This window comes from Ischnura elegans, chromosome 1 (genome assembly GCF_921293095.1).
Source record: "Ischnura elegans chromosome 1, ioIscEleg1.1, whole genome shotgun sequence".
In the NCBI taxonomy this organism is placed as follows: Eukaryota; Metazoa; Arthropoda; class Insecta; order Odonata; family Coenagrionidae; genus Ischnura; species Ischnura elegans.
Window position 1 is genome coordinate 73,637,235 of NC_060246.1, and position 21,284 is coordinate 73,658,518.

Below are 21,284 nucleotides of genomic sequence, written 5' to 3' on the forward strand. Positions count from 1 at the left end.
GCTGCTGGCGGGTATATAAACTGAAACTTACATAAAAAGGACAAGGAGGACATTTTATGCTCCTTTTTTCCATTGGAAGTCGACTCTCCGCGGATATATAATGTCATAAGATTTAAGCAAAGGAAATCGACTTAACGACTAAGCTAAAAGTGGCAAAATAGAAGCTGACTTCGAAGTGGCAGAATTACAATGCGAATCTGCTACTCGTGCCTGCCATATCTACTGTTACCGTAAGCATTTTTATTGCTCATCATGTCCATAATAAAATTTAATCTATATTTTTAAACATATGTACTTCCAGAGTTTAAACTATCATCCTATAACAAAAACAGCTCTGAAGTCTGATTTCTAGTCTTGAAATAACCTTTCCACTTAGTCCTCCTCTGACTTCTCTTGGATGATTCTCGGCTCCCACACCAAATCAACAAAACAGCCTGGGCCAGCTCCAGCCAAAATACTTGACAGGGCAAACCCATCTCTAGGATCCTCCAGGTACTCCTTCCATCTACTCTGTACCTCTTCTCACTCGGTTAGCATCCTTCCATCTTTAGCCTTAATTGTTGACATGGCTTGCCCTCTTTTGCCGGCTGATAGAGCCCTAACTTTAGCATACAATGCGCCTTCCTCTCCTTCCTTCAGAAACTTTTCCATTGCCTATCACACTGCCTTTTCTGCCAAGCCTCCTTTGCCCTCTTAGTTTCATGCCATAATAGATTGTTTATTTCCCTGTATATACATTCTTTTGCCCTGCTCTGTGTCCTCGTTCTTCCACTTCCTTCTCTCCTCCATTTCCATCAACATTGCCTCCATAATCCAAGGCTTACCCCCCAATTAAATGGTGTGTATTTGCATCAACTTAAACTTTGAAAGTTTTCACTAAAATAAATCCAGACCAGAAAGTTGTACACAAAATATAAAATATATGAAATCGGAAAACAAAATTTTTTGCTGCTTTGGCGTTTGGTTACCCTCCTAGCTATGCCGACTGGGTTGCCCAGCCCTGAAAACAGCTTTTTCATAAATCATTATAAAAGGTTTATGATATTATGAAGTTAAGCAGCATATGACCAAAGCTCTCCGTGCTCTGCTGTTCCATAATGAAAATTTGCTCTAGTGTTATGCTGGTAATTTATGTATAAAATGAACATAAAGGTGACGAAAATTTGAACTTGATTGACATTGATGAATTTGAAAACTTAGCATGCCTGGAAGTTAAAGGAGAGGATGAAGGTTACACACATCAGCAAGTAAGTAATTAATGTGAAGGCATTAGGGTAGGGTACCAGGTGGAAATTTTAAATCAGGGTGGGTAGGTAAGCAACGTTTGAGGGGTGAGAATAGGCTGTTCTCTACCACAATAGGGTAGTTTCCTTCATCAAAGAAAACAAAAGGCATTGATTGTGATTCGTTACCCACCATTATTGTATTCATAATATACAAATTATTTGGTTTTAGAAATCCAGTTTAGATGAATGTTAAAGGTCAATTTTAACCTCATTTGAAAAAGGCCAGATTGGTGCCCATGCGATGCCCCTCCATGTGACGTCACAGGGACCTAACATGCTATACGAGTAGTCAGGAGTTTTATATCGTCTGAGATTACCAATGCATCCATGAGGCACAGTGCTCAGGGAAACATCTCTTAATAATCACCTACTGAAATTGGCTACGTTTGGAAAGTTTACTTCGTTTCATAGGGTATTAATAATCCTTATTTAGGCTAAGCACTACTTGCTAGCAGGGTACTCTGCTATCTGCTAGCAGCCTGCATCGTAGCGGTGCTCATAGCCTTGCACCAAGGTGGCCTTACATGGTGGTGCCCGGAACCAGAATGACGTCACACGGGAGTTTTCCCGGAATTTATACTTACCCGTCGCGTTTGAAAATTTTCACTTTTCATTTAAATGCGAAAAATAGATATCGTCATTTTAAAATCTAAAAGCGTAAAATATGTACTCCAGGAGTAATAACCTTTCGATTTAGGCAATGAAAGATAATAGCAAACAACCCTATTGTCAATAAAATCAACTGATTTGGGCATTACTTGGTGGAACGATGAAATATTCATGGTGAAGCAAAAACACAGCACTATTTCACAAAATTTATTTAAGCTGTCTACTAGTTTCAACGTTTACACCGTCATTATCAAGACTAACTGAGCAATAGCGTACAACGCCCAGCCTTAATAAGTATACAGCACAGCATTATAAATATACACAGAATGAAAAGTTAGAATTCCCAGTCTCTGAAAAAGAGGTTTACAATGTGCCCTATAAGACTCATTACACATGGACCTAATTAACTTTTTTTAAATTAAGAATATATTCTTTGCTCTAGAGGAATTTCCCCAGAGTATAATGCCATAAGAGATCTGGGAATAGAAGATACCGTAGTACAGAGTTTTGAGCACATTTAGGCTGACAGTATGCTTCAAAACAGATACAAGATAAAACACTGAGTTCAACTTTTTGGACAATTTTGTGTGATGTGTATCCCATTTCAGATGCTGATCCACATGAATTCCTTGGAATTTTAACTCTTCTACCATGCAACGAACACACGTCGCGAGAAATGTATTGACGAGAAATAGGCGGTTAGGAGTGAAAAATAACAAAACAATAGGGTTGATTTCCAACAGTATAAATACATTTAATGTGCAAAGTAAGCTATAGGTACACAATACATATAATGCTAAATTGCCTGAGGTTAATGTACTCTTGAAGTTGGGAAGATGCCTGGCACGAGGGGTCCCTTCCTTGTCCTAGGTCAGGAGCAGAGAGACCGAGCCAGGCGGCTTACAGCCGGCCGCCACACTCGAAGCAGGCGTGAGAGGGGAGGTGTAGGCAGAGGAGGGGAAACAGGTTTCACACTGACGTTTCACCTTACAATTGGAGAGGTGATGGCGAAGAGTAATAGAAGTTCACACATGGCATAAAGAGGCCGACATCATTGATAAATTCACTATAAATTGCGAGGACTTAGTCTAGGAGGGATTAAGTCTCGGAGGGATTGAGTCTCGGAGGGATTGAGAAAGTGCCCATTATGACACAACCACATTGAAGCAATTATTTATAAAAAGCTGGGAGTGATTCACATGTCTGTTGCTCTTAGCTAAAAAGATTACAGCTTGCATTTTTTGACAGTTTATCTCTAGATCACTTCCTCTGCACCAATTTAACATTTTTTGAAGTACCTGTTCACTAGAAACAATTAGATCATTCACAGTTTTACCAAGAGTTACTACACTTACATCATGGGCAAAGATTACACAATTTTTTTCAACAGTTGATACAGGATTCAAAGGTAGGTCATTAATAAAAATTAGGAACAGAATAGGGCCTAAGACAGATCCTTGAGGCACACCTTTTAAAACTTCCTTTGAGGAAGATAGATATAAATCTCCGTCTTGCTTAAAGGCCACCTTCTGATATCGCCCTGCTAAATAAGATCTCAGCCACTTTAATGCAACTCCTCTTATACCTAACAGTTGACATTGAGATAGTAGTATTGTCAAATGCTTTACTAAGGTCAAAATAGATGCCCATAACTTTACATTTCTCGTTTTTATGGTGTATAATTTGGTCAACTGAATTGAATAACGCCTGTTCAGTTGACCTTCCCTTCCTGTAGCCAAATTGATTGGCTGATAGTAGGTTATTTTTTTCCAGGTATTCGACAAGCCTTCCACTGTAAACATATTCTAATAATTTTCCAAAATGAGGGATAATAGAAATAGGCCTATAGTTACATAGTTCACTTCTGTCTCCTTTGTTTTTGTACACTGGGACAACTTTGGTGACCTTAAGAGTTTCAGGATAAACACCTTCAGCTAAGGACTGATTAATCAGATTTAACAAAGGATTGATAATTAAGTCTGCACTGTGATAGATTATTTGCCCATACAAGCCATCAATATCAGCAGATTTTTTTCCCCTATGTTCGCTAAATGCTGCAGTAGTTCAGTTTTTACAATTACAGTTACTACAATTTTTGTTTACTACTATTATGTACTACACTTTTACCTACCGTACTACAATTTTTTTATACTTTGAAATGAATCCTTCATTTTTTTCTGAGCGTAAGCAATTTAAAAATGAAATTTTAACATTAAAAATAACGGACTTCCGGGCTTGAAGCCTTATAACCTTTAATTTACTAACTTTGTTGTTATTGACACTAGAAATCAGTCTAATATTCCACAATTCTTAAAAAAATGCCAGAATTATTTTAGAAGAGTAAATTATTGAGAATCAAATACAATTTTTGGTTGAAAAAAACATGCAATGCAATAAGTCCTTGTGTAGGCTTTTGCGGTGTGGCGAAGATTCAGGGTGGAGGTTTTCGGGGTTAGCACCGCGTAGATTGGTCTCTGCAGACAACAGTTTCGCCGGCATTGCAGCAGGCTTCTTCAGGTCAATGAAGTGGAGATCCGAGGTATCGCCCGTCTCTTACACACCCCGTCGGAGGCCGGTGTCTACAACAGGAGATGTGGAGAAACCTACGGCTTTCGCTTTCCTACCGTATGTGGGAGGGACGAGTGAAAAGATAGCACGTGTGCTATCGAAGCATGGAATAGTGACAAGATTCTCCTGTCCCACAAAAACCTCCAATTTCCTGAGCAAGGCCAAAGATAAAGTCCCCGCAAGAAACCATTGTGGAGTGTACCGTGTCGATTGTAGCTGTGGCAGTGCATACATCGGACAAACTTGCAGACCCCTCAAGGTGCGGCTCCAAGAACATCAAAGAGCTACTAGGAACCAGCAACTACGCCTCTCGGCCATAGCTGAGCACACATGGAGTGGGCCGAATCACTATCCCGACGACGACAATGCAAAAGTCATTGCTATGGAAAAAAGATACTTCCCGCGGATCATCAGGGAAGCTATTGAGATAATGAAGACACCGAGAAATCTCAACAGGGAGGACGGATACCAGCTTTCAAACACATGGAAAAGAGTCCTCAGAAAGAAACCAAGAGAGACAAGACAACACCAAGAGGGGCGGACCAATGAGAAGCCAACTGAGCCCCATGAACCAACCAATGAGAAGACACCGGCCTCCGACGGGGTGTATAAGAGACCTCGGATCTCCACTTCATTGACCTGAAGAAGCCTGCTGCAATGCCGGCGAAACTGTTGCCTGCAGAGACCAATCTACGCGGTGCTAACCCTGAAAACCTCCACCCTGAATGTAATGCAATAAGTTGGTTGTGGATTCATGCTATGATGTGGTTAGAGGGTGTAGACTAGTGGCCGGGGAAAGGGACTTGCGCTATGTTGAGCTGGGTCTCAAATCTGAGGGACAAAAAAATACCCAGGCAACTCACCCCCAAAAAGAGCTCCATACTGAGAGTTTAAAAATATTTTCATGCTATTCGTGGCACGAAAAAGTTTTCCTGTTGAAGGCACCCGCAGGAAAGGGTTGAGGAGTCAGGCTTAAAGTATTGGAGCTCGAATTGAATTGAAGCTCAAATTAGCTAAGTTGTCAGAAAAGTAGGAATTCATTGACCAGTACGGAAAAGGGTAGCAGGGGTTAGTTGATGTGCTAAAGGTTTTGCAGTGAGTTTATTCCATTGCGGAGCTTTAGAAAGGATCTAAATGCGAATATTGTCGCTATTTTTTGAGATGTGAAATAGAAACCCCATGTGTCAGGGAAAAAACCTGTGGGCTCTTCACCATTGTTATCTCAATCAACTCCAGGGGCTATTTGCTGCCTTTCATACAACAGATAAGTTTCATAGCTTTACTCTTTCTGTTAAAAGTAGGCGTATACTACATATAGGGTCTGTCATGGAATTACTTAGAATTATTTGATTGCTTGAATTACTTTAACTCATTAGCTTGATAACTTCCCCTCAATCATTAGACATACGTAAAAAATGATTCCACCCATTTTTACTTAAGGATTAAAATATTCATAGGATCTAAAGGTGTGCAAATAACTTCAACACATATTTTTGTACAATAGTGCATATGATAATTAGTTGAAGGACACTAATTCCTTGGTTGATTCATGTAGAGGTGAAGAACTGGAAAATTGAGAGAGTTCAATATGATTGCTATGCATCATCTAGTGTAAACGAAGTACTATTATATTATTATGCCCATGCCAATAGCACACTCATAATACATAGCGTTATATGTAGTCCTTTTTTATGAGTACATGTCATTGAGTCAAAGGTCTCTGATTTAGGCACAAGGCTGTACAGACAAGCAATATTCCTAATTCATAAAAAGTTTTAATTGTACCAAGGCCCTCGGTTCACAATTTGACCTTGAAGGGACACTCCTGGGTCAAAGATCTCCAGAGTTTGTGGCAGAGTATCTTAACAATCATTGTACTTAACTAAACATGTGTAAGAGTGCTGAAATCAAGTGCTATCTCAACTGGTAATTAACCCTTCCAAGACGGTGGAGTTCTCTCCTTAGCATGACAGCTGGACTGAGCCCAAAGAGGCTTTTCCGTCCCCTCTGTACAGACTATTTTTGCAGGACATTCGTTAAGAAGGGTCTTGCGGATAATCACACTCTCTCAGCACCAACCTTTTTCGACCCTTCCTAGTGGGAAATCTGCATTATATCAGACTCCAAGGGTAGTTGGACTCCCCATCCTTTCGGTGTTTATAACCCTACCAGCGACATTGGTTCGCGGTCAATCATGCTTTGTTTATATGAATTAGCTTTACAACTTTTGCATGTAAATTGCTGACTTTGAATTTAATTCCTTGTTTCCTTGAGAGTTGTTAGATTTTAAACAAAGCTCTAACGTCAATGTTAATGCATTTAATGCAGCAGCAATTTCCATGTTGATGATTATACTGAAATCAAGATATTAGTTAATATTTATTGTAGAATTTCGTTTAAAAATTGTAAATGCTGCTCAAAAGACAAAGAATTCAATTGTTAGTTTACATTTCTTGAGAAAAGAACAAATATTTATTTCGAATACTGACTGAATGAACAATTGAATGACCTTACCACAAAGAGGGGTAATATTAGACAAATGGTCCGGATACCTGCTCCCAGATTTCAAGGGTAGGGGCTAAGTCCCACTTTGTTGGGTCTCAAAACTAAGAGTTCATGCACCTGCGACCGTCTTAAAAGGGGGAAAGCACGGAAATATATATTTTCAGCATTCGTTTGCCGGCGTAGAAAAATCTCTGACAAAAATTTGCAGCTTTTATCTCTCGGGTTAAGAAACGTCCTATATTAATATTATATATACATGTATATTATTATTTAAATATAAATAGTTCAAGTCAATATCAATAAACACAGAGACACAAAAAAAGAAACACTCACATTGGAAAATAAACTCGGAAGCTTTCGAAGAACTGTCTTCTTTCTCAACCTAGCTAAGAATGGGGAGGAAGGGAGAGTTTTGGAATAGGGATAAGAGGGGAGAGGTGTATGGGGAGAGGGGGTTAGAAAAAGACGTTAGGAAGCGACGTTCAAACTCGGAAAGGTGTTGGCTTGTAAGTGCCAAATGCACGCCAATTCGAGGGTGTGGAGATTGAGGGCGGAGTCAGTGGGAGGGAGGGAGGCAATGACTGAAACTTTGAAACATTGATTAAAGACGGAGTCGTGCGATAAACAATGTGTAGGAACTGGTAAAGATGCATGGGGGGATGGATAGATTATTTAAATACATATATTTTTTATATTTTCGTCATTCGTAGGGAAAAGGTTACAAATTAAAAGGTCACAGAGGTATTACAGTGGGCTATCGAGGCAACCGAAGAGCCAAAGCACACAAAGGCTGGTCCACAACCTTAATTAAAACAAAGATAAAAACTTCTATAAAGATTTTATTGACTAATTAAAAATGTACAAATATACCCCAATATATAAAGGTCAATCCAAAGGCATAGGTTTGATATTTCACAAGAATTGGTCAGGAAAATAGATTTTGAGAATAGCCTTAAATATAACTAAATAAGAGATCACTTAAGCCAATAGGCTAAGTATCACATACTTTTGTAGCAAGCATTTTTGTATTGGTTTCACAAAAAATACTGAAAGAGAAATACAACATAACTTTATCGAGCTGATTCGAAGAACAAATATTTGCCCAAAACATCATCAAACAGCCTCATTAAACCTATGATTTGAGGTTGAGGTAGCAACAATATCATTTCATTTCTGGAGTTTGATAAATTACCATTTTCAAATACTCAACTGTTTTGCTTCATTAAAATTGAAGTCACCTGAATGATGAATGTAATTAATTTATGATGAATAAATGGTTTATAATGTGGTATTCTACAAACAGCTTAAGATCTTTTACATAAGCTCTTATATTATTGGAACAACATCTCATAGAGTTAATCAACATGTACAATAAAAAGTGATGAGGGTGAGCCAAAATGCTATGCTGACTCTCTTGGCAATCTTCCAATTACAGACCTAAAAACTACACTTTAAAGTTTCTAGGAACACAATTAATCCACTGGTTTCTGGTTAAAAGCGGCTCTACCACTGATTAAGAAGGCAAAAAAATGAACGATAAATAATAAAGCAACTGATCTACCAGTCCCCTTCTTTTAGTATCTACTCAAAATTATCTTTTTCATAGAGCTTAATTCTAGTACCATGTAACTATCAGAAAAATTGTTGACCTAAAGCTTTTTTTTTTAAACAAAACTATGCAGTATAATGATTAAATCAGCCCCCTCCTTTAATTGATAGTATATCTTCCTCAGAAATGTTACATTCTAATACATGAAATTATCAATAAAATAGAACTTCCTCATGAAAAAAGGCTGGTCCCTCTTTTTAACCCTATAAATAAGTACGTAAGTCAAAATAGACATGTATATATCTCCACAAGATATGCTAATTGAAAATTATTCAGTACATGCAATAATACAACATCCATAGGGCTGTAACACTACATATTCCAGAATAAATTAACAGTATTAAACAAAAGAATGGTTTGCAGAGTGATTTAGTGAAATTGCTTCATATTGACATGAATAGAAAATAATAGCAATATTAAATAAGAAGACAATACCCCTTTCAAGCAAACTATTGTAATGTTTACCGATAGAATGAATCATGAACAAGTGTAATCAGCTAATTATCAATAATTTCAAGAGATTAGAAGAAATAAACACTTTATGAACACAAAGGCTTTAAACTAGGTCTCTATAAAATTCCACTTCCAATGAGAGATGTCAAAACTCATCATACCATGGTTTTAACATAGAATGAATTGCACATATGATGGTAATGTAAAATTTGATCTACAGTTCCATCCAAAGCAATTGAATCAATTAATAGTTAATACCAAAGAAAAAATCTAAATGTCAAATTCTTAATTCAGTAAGTACACCAAAATTGTCACATATGACAAAATTGTAAAAGCAGATAGACACACTTGCTGCAAATAACAAATAGTTTTCTACACACTTTAAATGGAATATGAGTGGCTTCCATATTTGATACACAATGATTACTCTGGTAGTAATTACAGATGCATACACATACATTCAGACAACAAGTACATAAAAATCCCCTCTCGTAAGTGGCATGGTAAAATCATCTCTCTGATTCTTTTAACAAAAACAAATAACCTCAATAGAGATTCACTAAAATACACAAGTCAAAATATTTTACCACACACATTCGTAAAATGTTTACAAGTATCCAAAAAACATTCTTAAATCTTTTCACCCGAATCATGAAGTAATTCCAATGCAGTTTGTACACAGTAGTGGTAAAAGCTAATTTTTTTACTCTCCCAGCAAAAAAAGGAATTTTTTATAAGAAGACAGGCAATTTTAATCATTGAAAAGAGAAAAATTTATTTGACCATGATATAAAAATCAGTAAATGATAACTAGAGCTCTCAATCAATTTGATATGCAGGCATGAGGTAGCTGCTGACAATTTACTGATTGTATTTGAAGAGGACTTGAGTTTGCATTTATACATACGTCATTACTGTAAAGTAGATACCTGCACAGCTGATGAGGCATTTAACCTTATGTTCCAGAATGAATGTCAAACTTTAAAGCCAATTGCATAACGCATGTGTAGTACAATAAAAACATACTTTTTTAAATATGTGCACAATCCTGCCTGCGATAATTTTAATAAGGTTATTAGCATATTAATTTTTGGTTGACAGCATCTTCAGGTCGCAGATGATGAAACACAGAAAACTGTGCCTTCCATAGGCCTTTTCATTCAGGTGCTGCTCAGACCACCTACTAATTGGAGAGCAGCAACTAGATGAAAAGGCCTACATAATTTTCTGTGTTTCATCACCTTCGAACTGAAGACACTGACTGCAATGCCAGCGAAACTGTTGTCAACAAAAACCATCAGAGTGGTGAGAACGAGAAGAAAATGAAGAAATCAAAGCATTCTTCATTTCATTTAAGCATCTACATAATTATGGCTTTGAGAAATAATAATATCAGATTACTACGAAATAAACTTTGAACATACACAAGATAAGAGGCACATTCTAGTGTTTCTCAAGGGGCCTACAATCAAGTTAACTTTATTTTGAGTTCATTGGAAAATCAAAGATATTGATGTCACAGGAAATTTTTGGGAATACTTACAACGCAGCATAAAAAAATGAACATTGAGATTCTGGTAGTGCCCATAGTGCCATGGTCATTACCGCATTATGACCACTAGATGTCACCTCCAATAGGGATGGTTCGAAAAGTGTCAAATGAGATCAGTATCCGTGATTTTCAAGTGTGCTCACAATCAAGTTAAATGGATTGTTGACATTTTCGAAAATGCCCTGAGGTGCTTCAAAAATACTTCCTTTTGATAATAATTGGGAGTGTACTGTAAAGAAATTCAAAAGAGGACCAATACAGAAAATGAAGCCTGGAGTGGAGAACTACTGAGTAAGACATTAAAAAATCTCAGTCTTATTTAATTCTTACCATTGAAATAAATTATGACCTTGATCTAAGGTATTCTGAGCATAAGTCGCATTAATTTTAGCTGTCGTAGGAAAATATAAATGGAACGAAATTAGCTAACAAAAATAACAATACCTCCCTCAATTAATTGAGAATGAAACAAGCATTTGTTCAGCACACTTAAACAAACTACATATTCCTCAATTATTGGACTAGACTGAAAAATCAGCAAAGGATAATATTATGTATTCCTCCAAAAAGCACTCAACACCATTAATAGTATCAAAAGAATTACATGGTCTTGAAGAAATTTTTTGGGTATAAAATTCACTGAGCATTAACTCTGCATCTTAATTTTACTGTCCTTGTTAAGCTTGCTATATACAATATAAACAAAATAATCCACACACACACTAGCACATGTTCTCCTGCTCCATAATCCTCATTGATTACATGGCATGATAATTTTGCATCTACTTTACAACAGCATTAAACTAACGATTTAACATTGTCCTTGCAATAGAACAAGCCTCACACCAAGGAAAAAAAATTCTTCTTGGTTTAAAGCACAGATAATTCTCTCACAATTTCACAAGTCTTCATATAAAAAAATATTGATTACTGTATTTATACATCAATAGTTGATTCAAAGACATTTTCCACTAATGATTCAATTGACACTAGAAAATATTTTGTGCACATCAAAATTATTTGAAAAGTGCCTTTTTAAATTATGAATTATTATAGTAATAAAGTTAACACATTTCAGCAAATGATCTATCAACAATTCTTTGCAAACATGTATTAAACGACATCCAATGCCCATGGATTTTTAAATATACTTTTAAAAGTAATATGTTACCCTCAGCAATTCTTTACACCATCTTAGGTGAGGAAGGGGGGTCTGATTGGGCCCAGACCCATCCCAATACAATACAACAAATTACAGATGTCAATTTTTAAATGCAATTTTCCCTAATGTCTGCCATGAACTTGAAGTTTGGCACAGCCATTTCATAACCAATTCCACTCATGTAACCTCTGCAGCTGCTGCTGCTAGTTATAAAATTATTAGGCAAGTCAATTCAATAAGCCAAAGTTGACTTTTCCATATCTCTGGTGTCATCTGTTGAACTAGTCTTTCAATCACTTAAAAATACAGTCCAGTGAAAATGACTTCCCAAATTATGTTTGAGTATTATAGACAAGTAAAATAAAATTTCATCTCGAAACTAATTTAGCTTTAAAATGGTAAGTTACATGACATGGATTAATAGATAGTTTTCTCATTCCTTCAAATTATATAGAATTAATGGATAAGAAGTGCTCATCCCAGATGGATGCATACTTCAAAAAAGAAACACTTATTTGAAGACTGCAAGTTATAACATTCATTGATTATCAATGTAAAATACCTAATTATGTACTTCCAAGAAAAATAGTGAGAAAAGAGTTAGAAATTAGCTAATCTTACAAAAGATGCCAGTCTTTACTTCAAAGAAATATTGTGCATACATATTTGAATGAACATTTTTAAACTTATTTATGCCAAAATTACAAGCAAGTAAATAATGATGATAATTGCATAATTTTTTCTTTTAGTACAAGGTTCCAAGGGTAAATTGAAAATGCATATTAACAGTATTTATATGAATATAAATTCTCAACTGAATAAAAATTTCAATTTAAAATATGAAAAATCATTTTTTTTAAACAAATAAAATTACTCTAGGTTCCATAAATATGGTGATGTCATTGAAACGGATGCTCCAAATTTATATGATTAGTGAGAAATACGAAATATTATAATAGCCAGTGGAATAGCTGCTAGCATTGCAGCACACACCACAGAAAAAAAGCTATTTTTGAAATAGGGAATGTGTGGTGGAAATCCAGTATCTATTTTGCTGAAACTTTATCCTACCATAAAAGTCTCGATGGGGATTAAAATAGCCACATTGGTAACAAAACTGCGCACACCAAAACATGCCTTTTAAATAGAGAGCCTGGTAATTTTAAAAATCATCACATAAAAATATTCAACATACCTTGGTACTCTAAAAATACTAATGCGCAGCCATAAAAAAAACATATGTAAGCTTGACTGAAATGTAACAACACTGCAAATTTCACATGAATAATGGCAGAAAATTCATTCACAAAGGAAGATAATTATGAACCTTTCACCTTTTTGGTAAAGTCCAAAAGGGTAACATGGTCCATTTCTAATGATTCATTAAATCTGAGTTCTAAACTGGACTGAGTAACCAAAGAGATTATTATTATGTCACTTCTCCTTATTATTACTTTGTACTAACATTAATATTCAAGGTAACAGGTGAGTGCATGCAATATGCACTGACTGCAACACCTTAGCCAACAAATGCGAAAGGTATAAACACTGCCACAAGTATCACATCTTAAAGACTCATATAAGAAAAAAGTAGCAAACATGATTGAATACTGATCAGCAAAGAGAAAAAGGTTTTCAAAACATTTTCTCCATGAAAAATAAGGGCAGATAAAACTTAACTTCATACCTTTTGAATCATCGCCTCCCTTTCAGTTTCAACATTCTGAACAAAACATTGATGAGTATGAGATAGGCCTTCAAGTTCATTACTTACTGTGCAGCTCCACTTGAAAAGCAGAACACCTGACATAGTCAATCTAATAGGTAGAGATGGCTTAGGATAGTTATGTGCATGGTCTTCAGAAAAGATATCCAAGGCAAAACATTGATGGCAGAACAGCCGACAACCTCCTCAATTGGGGAAATTTGAGAACCAGAGTCAATAGCTTAGTAGAATCAAATCATTCTCCATCCTCTTGCTCTTCTTCTTCAACAAAGTCTCCTTCTTGTATAAACTTTTCTGCTGCCTTGGTGAATATGTGATTCACCTTGCCACAATTTGAACTAATTGTCTCCTCCAAATACTTTTTCATGACAAAAAGTAAGTTCATATAAGGATCTGTTCCAAGTTGATACTAAAAAGAACAAAACAGAAATAGCCACTCAGTAATGCACTCAATGCTATAAATTTCTCAGATCGAGAATCATCATTGCCATCATTCAATCGTTTAAACTTCATTGATTGAATTACACATATACAATATTTTCCACGCAAAAAAAAACTTCCATTCAAGAAGAATTTAGTGGAGGAAGTATAACTTTGGGAGATATGATAACATTAGCTGAGGTATGCATGCATAACACACATGATCTCAAGAAAGAAATACATAATGCAAGTTCAACAATTTCCTCGAAAAAAATAGAAAACAAATTTAAACATTAAATTATGGCAACAAAGAACGACCATCAAATAATAATGAATGAGTATGACAAAAACGCGAGCAAATTTTTACTTCAGATATGAAATCTGGCATTCCCACACAAAGGAAAAATTATTAATTCTACCAGGTTAAACATAAATGTTGATGTGAAAATCAATTTTCCTTGGAGGAAAATAAAACTTACTAAAATCTTCCATTTTAACTAGATACTTATTCCATCCACATCATATTACCTGACATGTGAGAAAATAGTATTCAAAAATAAAAATATTGGTGATTATCAAAATAGTGCAAAATACAATGTCTGAATACATATGTGTTTTGTGGGAATGTGCACTTTTTTTAATGCTGCCTTGAAATGCAATATTTCAAAGGTATCCCTTGTCCAAGGGGGAAGAACTGGGGGCAAAAGAGAGTTCTGCTGAGGGATAATAATGGCTTTTAATGTGAAAACCTATTCCCAAGAGTGTGACCAAAACGTGACCATAGGCATCATGCTCATCTTACGTAAAGCATAAGGAAGTAATTCTCTCCTGGTGCTTTTTAAAAATGGGTGCCCCTAAATTGTTTTAAATTAAATATAAATATGTTTATAAAAAATCTCTCAGATCACTCATTAGGTCACCCCAGATGCCTCGGCCGACCAAAATGATTTCAGATAACTTCAATACAACCCTTTTTGAGACACAGGAGAAGATTTGAGAACATGGGTTACTTACTAGTGAAGGTAAGAGTACAATATTTTACTTTGATGGTATAGAATCAAAAACTATTTGGCTATTCTCATGGAATTTATACCGAGGTACAGCCTTTATTTTAAATAAAACAACACTCACTTGTCAGAGAGACAAAGGCTAATGACAGAACACTGACCTGATGAAGGTCATCATTAGAAAATTCTAATGAGTATGGAAAAGGCAATTGCTAGGTATAAGCTGAGAATCAATGTGATGAAGACCAAGATATTGATTTGTAGCAGACAGAAGAGGTTGAGACCAAACTTACAATAGGAAACTACCTACTTGAGGAAGTGAAGGAGTTTTGCTACTTGGGTAGCTGAATTACCAGCATTGGATGAAGCAATAAGGTAATAGTCAATAAAATAGCCCAAGCGAACAGGCCTTAAAAAGAGGAGTCTCTTAAAAGCTGAGAATATAGCCATTGAAGTAAAGAAGCAATTCATAGGGACTTACATTAGGAGCATGCTTCTTTACAGTGGTGGGTCATGGACAATAACAGTAGCAGAGAAATCATGGTTGGAAGTTTTCAAAATGTGGTTTCGCCGAAGAATGATGTAGAAAGGATACAATGTGTGAGTAACATTGTGGAAGTTTTAAGAATGATAAGAGAGAAGTGTTTTGAAAACCTTGGGTAGATGATGGGACAAATTAATCAGCCCCCTATGAGACATGACGGTCTGATGGAAATTATCACTGAAGGACACCTGGAAGGCGAGAATGTCAGAGGAGGGCCTCGAATGAGATGCATTGAGTAGGTGATGAAGGATGAACGATAGAAGAATGTAGAGCTACATCAAAACAATCATCGGATTGATGGGTGATGATGAATAAGAGGAAAGTCCAAAGAGGGAAGCTGAATCTGGCCGGTGACATTCTGGGGTGATTCACAAAATGCTTCACTTAAACCTATCCTAACTGATATAACACTGTACGGGTACAAGTGACTCAGCACATTAGGTCTCGCTTCCTATTCCACTCAAGTCCAGCCAATGGTTCCATCACCTCTGCCTATGATGGAGGGACCAAGCCCAAGATGCTAAAGACCTGCAGTTCATCTGAACCAGATTCAGCCCAATGTAGCCCCCTTCAAGCAACCTAGGAGCGCAAATACCACACCCTGTGGCCAGAATTCTTTGCTAGAGCATATGGAAACCCAGAAGTGTTCTTATGGGATAAGAAGGCAGCGTTTCAAAAAGACATGCTACTGTTAAGGACATTGAATCATGTTATCAACATGGATATAAAAACATAAAATTTCTAATGGCAGTTGTGTTTTCATTGAAGCTTTAGTTATCACCTTTCCAAAATCTCCTTCACCTCAACTGCTTCCATAAACAACATTGTGGTAACCAGAAGAATCAAAAAGGAAGAGAAGGAACTGGAATTGGGCAGAGAAAAATAGAAGATTGGACTATCCATTTCCAAGTAACTAAGCATGAATGCATGTCAGAACGAATAACAAGAGCTATGCACAGCCATGCAGAAGTGCCTTCATTGCCTGTGTTCATAACATTCAAACTCAAATTTTTAAATTGGGGCATATTTCTGAGAACTTTGAATTTCGGGGAAAATGTTAATATGCTACACAATTACAGCAGACTCCCGATTATCCGGCTGCGGTTTATCCGTGCATGAGTTTTACACTTTTTTTTCCGCGATCTTTAAAAACAATAAAAATGACGCAAAAGCATCAGGATATTTGCATTTTAATGCTAGGCTACACCAGACTTACTATTTACATTAGAATTCCCCTCTTAAAATGGAATTATTTTATTTACTTGCTGACAAGGAATGTTTCAAATCTACTTGGATGTCTGCTCTAACAGTGCTGACAGCGATCAGCAGCTTGAAAAAAAAACTTTTGATTAATTTTTAAAGATTCTTCAATGTTTAACCAATCATAACTTAGGAAAATGCTATTAACGATCTATAATTGCGTATTTCATATTGCAAATTCGCAAATATTGCCATGGCTTCTCATGTGGTTGAATACGGCCCAAGAGAACTAGAGATTTCATCGCACTCGGGCATGTTTACGCTGCGACGAGTCAAGGTCAAACTGGAGAGAAAAGGAATAGTAGAAGTGGAGGCAGGGAGGGATGTGGAAGTAGAGACAGCATGAGTCATAGCCGGGCACTCATCTGCCTAGAAAATTTTCCTTAAGTCCTGGTTTCCTATAACCGCTGCTGCGCGGTGGCGTGATTACGCACCCATTGCCTTCACGGGATTTCCGTGTTACTGTTTCCCATGCATCGCAGTGTGGTGCCTGACAATGTAGTTTCCGACATCGCAATGGTTTTGAACAAAGAGGTGTCCACACATTCGTGGACACCACTTTTCCGAATCCGTGATCTGGCAGCCACAGTTACGTGGTTTTCGGAAACCAGATAGCAGTAGGAATGAGAGTACAATCATGTTTTCGCCTCTAAAAAGATCGCGGTCAGGAAAAGAAAGCTCTTAATGATTCCTGAAAGCAATCTAAAATAACAAACTGTGTGCGTAAGTAAAATTTAATAGTTTAATTTTTATGAATTATGAAAATTAAATGATATTCAAGTGAAAGTTTGGATTATTCGTGTTTTCCGATTGTTCGTGCTGCCTCTCCCCATCATTAGCCCGGTTAATCAGGAGTATGTTGAACCTCGCTCACCAAGGGTAGCTCAACAAAAGTTCATGACTGCCATATTTGAAGAAACGTTTACAAAGTTTTTCTTTCAGTTTTTTTTTACAAATTGCTCCCTAATATTACGTAAAATATGGATTATGTGGAGGCAGTGAGACATAGCCAACAGTAATCTTTTTTACAAACCTCTTCCATAGCTCGATATACAGCCCTGAATGCCATATGTTTTTCTGAATGAAAACTTCCACGATTTCCATGCAAAACCGCTACTCCTTCTTCCTCAGCACTAGTACAGACAGACATATACATGCAATGATCAGGACGGAAATTGTACCGGCATGGGTAAATATAAAGTTTATCTGAAACAAAAAAGTTACGTATTAAGGACTGGGTATTTTTCTAAATAACAGACATGGAAAAATTAGGCTAAAACAAAATTTAACACATGATATAATAAATAAGAACACAAAAATATATGATGTCAAAGATTTGATTTGATTTCAAGAAAACTCAGATTTCAATGTAGATGAACCCAAATTCTCAGAAAGCACTGCTAATAAGGGAATGATACCCACAGTAAGAATGAAATATGTTCATTCCAATTGAATTTGTCAGGATATTCTCAGCAATTAAATGTAATTAACCACAATGTTCATGAAGAACAAAATACCAGGCAGAGAAAAATTCAGACACATCCATCGAGTAAGCTTAAAAAAATGGGAATTCATTTTTCTTACTCTATTTCAGCACTCAAATTAGCACAAATTACTGTATTTGTCTGAATATAGTCCCCCTCTTTTTTTCCAAAAATGCCCATGGTAAAAGTAAAGGGGGGACTATCTTCAAACCCATTTTTTTATATTTTTTCCTGTGCCTCAAAATTAGGGGGGGGACTATATTCAGAGAAATACGTAAAGCAGAGAGAAATCACATCAACATATTCATTCTCCTAATCCACTCTTCAAAAAATTGCCAAAATATATGCTCTTAGTTTCCAAAAACTGACTTTCCTTTACTGTAACTCATCCATAAAGATGATGCCTTTGTAAATTCAGAGTGTAGAAGTGGATGAAAGGGAACCCCTCACACAATCCCAAAATAAGACAACTCCACTCTGTGCTAGCTTCCAAAAAAAGGTCATTTTCAGGTCATGTCAATCAAAGCTTTGTGAGTTTCTTTTTGGCTCTTTAGGAAAATCAACAATAACTACTGCATGATTAAATTACCACTACACCATTTGATCTATAATTGAAAGATAAATAATTGACCTGCCTTTCTATAATTAAGAATATTTTATACTAATAACCATCAATTATATGTAATTACATTCTGGTTCAATAGAATAACTTGTAACTTCTTAGGCTTTCTGGTGGAAGCTGGTTCTCATTTGCCAGTAACACTTACATATAATATAGAGAATTTAAGGAATGTGATGACAAAAAAATAATACCTGGGTGGAAGTGGAATATAATATTTATTATATCTTGGTCACCCCAAGTAATTTTCAACTTGTACTCCTTGTAGATAGGAACAACATATTCATTCCAGTTAAACTGGCGCATACGGGTCAAATTCATCAGCATTACTCCAGAGTTTACGCCTGAAAAAATGTACCACATATTACCATGCATGAATCACACAGAACATTTTCATCAATCTAAAACAGGAGGTCATGAAGGCTTTAAGGAGTGAAGCAATTAGTAAAGATGATGGCCAAGAAAGGTGAGGACACATAATAGAGGTTCTGGTTTATAAATATTATCAGCAATAAAATAATACTATCCAGAAGAAGAGAGGAAATGGAGAGGCTAGAGACAGGAGGTGGGTAAGAAAAAGTACTAAATAGCTAAGGAACAATACAGTGAATATTAAGTAATTAACAACGATAGAGATGACTAAAGTAGGGCAAACTACAAAAATATTTTCTCCATAAAATGCTACACCACTTGAATTTCTAGCAAATGCTTTCATTACTACACATGCATATATTTATTGGCAATGCACACCAAACTTTCTAATCCCATAGAAGTAAATTTATACAGACCCAATGGACCATAATAGGGATGGCGAGCAAATCGATTATACCACCCAGTGGCATGATCCTCATGCTCTGGGGTTAATGCAGCCATTTGACTCGAATTCATTCGACTGAAGTGCTCCCATATTTCTTCCAAAGGTGCAAGGAATAGAGTGTCAGTATCCACATAAAGTAGTGCATCTACAGATCCCAGCACAGTCTGAAAGAACAATCGGTACAATTAGAGATTGCCAATTTAAGTATAATACATGAGATTCACATTAATATGTCAACCATAATAATAAAAGACTATTGTTTATGCCAAGGTAATAACAGAGTGGCCAAGTCGGATAGGGGTTTTTGTCCTGTTAGTCAGCAATAGCTTGACAGCCCCCACCCTGAAATGGTTTTGGGGGTCCCTCACAGGGTTCCCTTCAATCACATGGAAAATAATATTCACAGCATTGGGCTTACTTCACCAGTGGCGGATACATATGGGGGCGCGTGTCCCCCCCCCCCTTGCGGGGCTGCTTGTGAAATTAAGTGTATCCATGAAAGGAGGCTAGAGCCCCCCAAGATAATCTATTAACTCACGGGAAGAAACAATCTCTGGGCTGCACACGGCTTAAAAAGTTTTCTCCACTCCTCAGTATTTCCTTGTAGTGGAAAATTAATCGGATGTACCTCAAACACAAATCGATCAGGCAGGATGTAGGTCCATTCTTTAAGCTGAAATACATGAATTTATGCATTATTTCCCCACTGATCTGCATACCAGAAAAAGAATTAACCTATAAAAATACTCAAAAGAACAGTATTCTTGAACCTAACCTTCTCTCTAAAGCTGGGTATTAAATTGTCATCAGCGATAACAATTATTCTTAAATGAACTTGAGAAAATATCAATGCCGATTTAAGCATGACCAGAGTTTCATCTAGCCTATCTCCGCAAGCGACGACTGCAAGAACTATTTCTTTCAACCTAAAAATAAAGTAAGCATGATTATTCTTTTTCCAAGAGTGAAACCAGAGCATTAAAATATTCAAATGTGAATATACTCACTGTTTAAGCTTCGGGCTTGTGTACAAATGCAAATTATTTTCTATATTAAGGTGATAGTGTCTATCTGCTTCATCATTTACGCCCACAACTGCAGGATTCTCTGATGCTTCTTGATGAATTTTGCCAATGCTGGCAATGTTCTCTTCGTCCCCGTAACTGACATACTTGCTGATGATAAAGTAACCCACGAGTACACCACATATCATAATAAACCTCACCACCAGCTTCATTATAAATAGGTATTATGAGCATTAAAACTGGGTCCTTTCAGCTGACGCCGGCACGCAAACAATTAAATAGGCACATAATAGTGAAGAGAAACTCCGTGTAAAAATGTAGCACCCAAAATTATAAACTCACAAGCGACTAATTCTTTCCAAACATATGAGTGAATATTTTCAACCAAAATCACTGACGCCGACAGAATCCTTATATGGTTTCGAAAACTTGCAATTTCATAGCCGTTATGAAATTACAATAATGCATGGACTCTGTAAAAAATAGCTAAAAACTCACGGTGAAACAATCTTAACCGAAATTAACATACTTGATGACAATAACTTTAAGAAGAACAAATTAGACATTTCGAGTTCTTGTTTTGAGTTTTCATTTCGCTGTGCGCGTGTTCGCATAACAACTGCCAAACGATATCTCTG

General features: G+C 36.4%; 1 protein-coding gene and 1 long non-coding RNA gene across 2 annotated transcripts; one reads left to right on the top strand and one right to left on the bottom strand.

The window, feature by feature from the left end:
• Positions 1-26: 26 nt before the first annotated feature.
• LOC124163591 lies at positions 27-12,232 on the top strand. The gene is made up of 3 exons (XR_006865811.1): positions 27-230; positions 377-492; positions 12,199-12,232. It is a non-coding gene; the product is annotated as an uncharacterized LOC124163591 (long non-coding RNA).
• On the bottom strand, positions 7,790-21,246 carry LOC124163579 (glucoside xylosyltransferase 1). The gene is made up of 7 exons (XM_046540575.1): positions 20,629-21,246; positions 20,397-20,547; positions 20,160-20,294; positions 19,593-19,785; positions 18,999-19,148; positions 17,735-17,907; positions 7,790-13,879 (listed from the first exon to the last, which is right to left on the bottom strand). The coding sequence occupies exons 1-7, from the start codon at positions 20,856-20,858 to the stop codon at positions 13,706-13,708; spliced, it is 1,206 nt and encodes a 401-aa protein (XP_046396531.1). The 5' UTR covers positions 20,859-21,246; the 3' UTR covers positions 7,790-13,705.
• Positions 21,247-21,284: the final 38 nt, after the last annotated feature.